The 4,581-nt window shown below is 45.9% G+C and overlaps 1 protein-coding gene across 1 annotated transcript in view; it reads right to left on the reverse strand.

The window, feature by feature from the left end:
* Nucleotides 1–1,553: 1,553 nt before the first annotated feature.
* LOC106806540 (WD repeat and SOCS box-containing protein 1-like) overlaps nucleotides 1,554–4,581 on the reverse strand; it is a 36,223-nt gene continuing 33,195 nt past the window's right edge. Inside the window, exons 5-6 of the mRNA XM_014808514.1 lie at nucleotides 3,941–4,051; nucleotides 1,554–3,444 (exon numbers count right to left, since the gene is read on the reverse strand). Coding sequence (XP_014664000.1) covers nucleotides 3,282–3,444; nucleotides 3,941–4,051 — 274 coding nt within the window. The 3' untranslated portion in view covers nucleotides 1,554–3,281. The remainder of the gene's footprint in view (nucleotides 3,445–3,940; nucleotides 4,052–4,581) is intronic.

Below are 4,581 nucleotides of genomic sequence, written 5' to 3' on the forward strand. Positions count from 1 at the left end.
GTGTGTGTGTGTGTGTGTGTGTGTGTGTGTGTGTGTGTGTGTGTGTGTGTGTGTGTGTGTGTGTGTGTGTGTGTGTGTGTGTGTGTGTGTGTGTGTGTGTGTGTGTGTGTGTGTGTGTGTGTGTGTGTGTGGAAGGGGGATTACAGGCGGGAGAAAGGGGGTGGCGGTGGGGTGGCGGTTGCGGAGAGGGGTTAAACAAATTTTTTTTTAATAAAGAATATTGTGCTAAATCAACGAGGTGATATTTGAGGACAGCGCCCGTGCATGTACGGTGCAAAACTCCTACTTCATCCCCGCCCGCCCTTTCCCTTGTCTTCCTTGTCGCACGCTCAGCCTCCTTCTTCTTCCACCGCCACTCGGCTATCTTCCCTTCCACCTTCCGTCAGTCACTCACCCCGCTCACCTTCATCAAGCTATATTACGTACTTTTATTTAGGCAGTACTTTACGACTAAAACGGCGCTCGCGCATGCGCAATATCTCCCGACAAGAATAATATTTTACAAATATTATGAATTTAAAACGAAGAGGGGTTATCCTATTATAGATTTATATGAGAAAATTGTATCAGTAGACCTCATTTCTAAAATAGGAAGCCGACCTTGCATGTAAGGTCTCCGCTGCATATACCAATCAGTACATAACCTGGCTACGTTACTGTTTTAGCGCATGCGCAATATCTCACCAGAAGAGCTATATTTTGTGATGAAAATGCATTTAGTATGGTCAGGTGGTATCTCAGCATAGGTTTCTGTAATAAATTCTTATCCGTAGACCTGTGTTTATAATTAGGAGAGCGCCCTAGCCTGTAGGGTGGAAAACTCCTACTTCATCCCCGCCCGCCCTTTCCATTGTCTTCCTTGTCGCACGCTCAGCCTCCTCCTTCTTCCACCGCCCATCAGCTATCTTCCCTGCCGCCTTCCTTCAGTCTCCCACCCCTCTCTCCGTCAGCACGCTATATTACGTACTTTTATTTACGCCTTACTGCACGCCTGAAACGGTGCTCGCGCATGCGCAAGGTTGTAGAGTGCAAAATGCCTACTTCATTCCCGCCCGCCCTTTCCCGTGTCTTCCTCGTCAAAATGGTTCTTTTCGCACATATTAGACACATACAAACTTACCACGTTCCATGACACAATAGGTGCGTTCACACTGGCGCAAATTAGCGGGCTGCAAAACCCGGTTTTTGCAGCCCGCTCGAAAAACTGAGCTTTTTACAAGTGTGAATGCAATTATAGCTCACTAAATCGCGTTCCAAATAGCGCGCTCCAAAGACCACTTCCGACTGGGCTAATTTGGAATCAGCGCGCTTATTTGCACCGCGGCGTGATATTTGCACCGCGGCGATTAGCGAGATATTCGCCTGTGTGAACAACGACACAATTAGCTCACTATTATCTCCGCTATTAGCGGGCTGAGCAGCGCGGTTTTTCTTGTGTGTGAACGCGCCTAATATGGCGAAAGGGGATTGGCAGCTTAGTACTCCAATTTTTTGCGATGCGATAAATAAATAAATTCTTTCAAACTGATTCCGATGCAAAGAAAAGTGTACAATTGTTTTTTGTTGTACATAATGCGCTATTTATTACTGAAGAATATACATGTATAGATAGATATACATAGATATATATAGAAAGACAGAGATAGATAGATAGACCGGTATAGTGCGCGAGAACCAGCAAACAAACAACATTACACCTCAGGTTTCACTTTTGAGCAAAAACATCCAGCAATGTATCATATAACAGAGAAATTACATTTCAAAATGTATTAACATTAAAAATTAACACAATAATTTATTACTAGTCTTACTACCGCACAGTACCTACTCCATCTCCATTTCACTCACTCACTCACGCACGCACACACTCACTCACACACACGCACACACGTACACTCTCTTTTCCCTTATCTCTCTCTATATATATATCTATCCCCCTTCTCTTTCTTGCTCTTGTTATATTTCTTACAAAACAAGCATAAATAAATATCACTCTAAATAGCGTATAGTCAAAAAGAAATTACGTAATATACTAGAACAAATTTGAGATGTTATAAGACACATATAATTATATAGATATAGAAACGAACCTGGCTAAAACATACCATAACTCCTGGCCTATTGAGCCATAGTTATACGAACATTTGTATAGAAGTGTTCATAATGTTATTAACTAGCACAGTAGACGAGAGAATGCCTGCATCTATGCACTGCCTACAACTATTTGCTGCATTACCCGTGTAAACTGCAATCATACAGTGCACGTGGCCGCACCAAGGTGGCATTTCATTTGCCAAACCGTTCCTTGTTGAGACGAAGAGCAAAAGTTACTGTCACGTAGTTAGACAGGCGTGTGACAAATATTATACATCACCTGCTGGTGACAAACATTGGGCCTCTATAAATATTGCGCCACTACTGACTATTGGTGTTACGCATTATCTTTTCACGTTATCAGCATGATGCCTATATACATAAACTTAGTAATAGATGTAGGGAGGAAAACGGCGAGGAAAATTGAAATATGTGGAGAGCCGCAGGATACTACTGGGATAGGGCAGTGGGTGGTGGGAAAGGGCATGGAGTGAAGTAGGGTATCCTTACATATCTACATTGTGGTAACGTCAAGGACAGTACATTTTCACGTTACAGCCGTTAACCGTACATAAATAGGAGGGAAAAGAAACGTTAACATGAACGATGCTAGCTGTACACCTGTACAAGCGGACTGCCGACTATGGGACAGCCGGACGAGGGTTTTTACAGCAAATATCGCCGTGTCACGACACGCCTTACACCGCTGACAGCCAACACTACAGCGCTGACCAACCATGGTTGACGAGCCCCTCACCCCCCCCCCCTAAGGCACATCGGTGATGGAGGCATGCTTGTATGAAAGCAGGGACAAGTAGACCGTGGTACATGCACATTGACCCCCGGTAGACTTCCTTGTGTCTCTCCACGAGCCATCGCAGGCACAGCGAAACACCTCACAGGACACGGCTAACGACGCCTCGTTGTCGCCAACGATGCCTCGTTGTCGCTAACGACGCCTCGTTGCCGCTAACGACGCACCGTTGCCATAAACGACGCCTCATCACCATTATTGAGCAAAGACACCAGCACGTGCACAAATTCGCCTGCCACTACAAACGCCGATTGCACGAGGACAAGAGCCCGCCGAAATTGCACGTGGGGGCGCCACCTCTCCGTGCTCGTGCTCTTTCCCCCATCAGGTGGCGCTGGTGCGGCCTCCCGCGGCGAGCACGGTGATGAGGTAACTACATGGTGAGGTAAGCGAGGTAATTCTTGATGGCATTGGGCATCTCGAGATTAGCGACTGCAGCGGCGGGCACGTGGCGGCGGATGGTCATGCGACATAGATGGCGCAGTGGTGCCATTGTCTCCGGTACGCGCCAGAAGTGAACGTGTCCCTCGCGGGTGCTGCAGGGATCAAACACAAGCACACGTGTAAGTCGCTGTTACCTTCAGACAACCCTCGCTGTTACCTTCAGATAACCTTCACAGTTACCTTCAGATAACCCTCACCGTTACCTTCCAGCAAGTTGGGCTAACTGCCATCTTCCAACTTTAATTTTCCATTCGAATTTTAATAAATATGTTATAATTTTACAAATAACAATCAAAAATAATATTTAATAATGATTTTTACTTTTTAATTTTGAACTTTTAATGTCCAGCTGTTAGTCAAGAATACATTCACAAGCGTGATCGCCTTGCATGACTTCTCTAGCGCATGATTTCCCCACATTTACTGCCGAGTTTGACCCAAGATGTCTGCGTGCGTGCATGCTTGCTTGTGTCTATGTAATGTTGCACCTGTACATGTGTGTCTGCACGCCCGTGTGTGTCTGTGTGCCTGCACGCCTGCGTGTCTGTGTAATGTGTGAGCGTGAGCGCTACGCCGGCCCCCACCTACCCCAGAGCGACGGTCGAGCCGTCAGGGCTGAACTTCATTGAGGTTCCAGCTTCCACCTCAGCTACGCGTGTTGGCTCCTCCTCCCCCAGCAGATCCCAGATGCGCATGTACCTACAGACGAACGAGCAGGAATGCAGTCGTTAAAGTCGCCATGACAACAACATTATCATTATCAGGTTAATAATTAGATGCTTAATTCATCATTGTGTGTATGCATTATCTATTCATTAAATAGTTAATTTAGTTAGTTACAACTCACCGATGACACGGAGACCATAGAAACCAGATTAGTCTTAACATTAGTCTTAACGTTAGATATGTCTCGTAGACCGTTGTCAGAAACATAGTTAGTTTCAGCGTTGACTTTTTCTTGCCGAAAGACTGATGACAAGGGCGACAAACTGCATGTGACGTCACATGTGTAGTTTACACCACAGCACAGATAGTGGGTGTAAGGAAGAGAGAAAGAGACATGCCGAGTTAGAGAGAGAGAGAGAGAGAGAGAGAGAGAGAGAGAGAGAGAGAGAGAGAGAGAGAGAGAGAGAGAGAGAGAGAGAGAGAGAGAGAGAGAGAGAGAGAGAGAGAGAGAGAGAGAGAGAGAGAGAGAGAGAGAGAGAGAGAGAGAGAGAGAGAGAGAGAGA

This window comes from Priapulus caudatus, unplaced genomic scaffold (genome assembly GCF_000485595.1).
Source record: "Priapulus caudatus unplaced genomic scaffold, Priapulus_caudatus-5.0.1 Scaffold167, whole genome shotgun sequence".
Classification (NCBI taxonomy): Eukaryota; Metazoa; Priapulida; class Priapulimorpha; order Priapulimorphida; family Priapulidae; genus Priapulus; species Priapulus caudatus.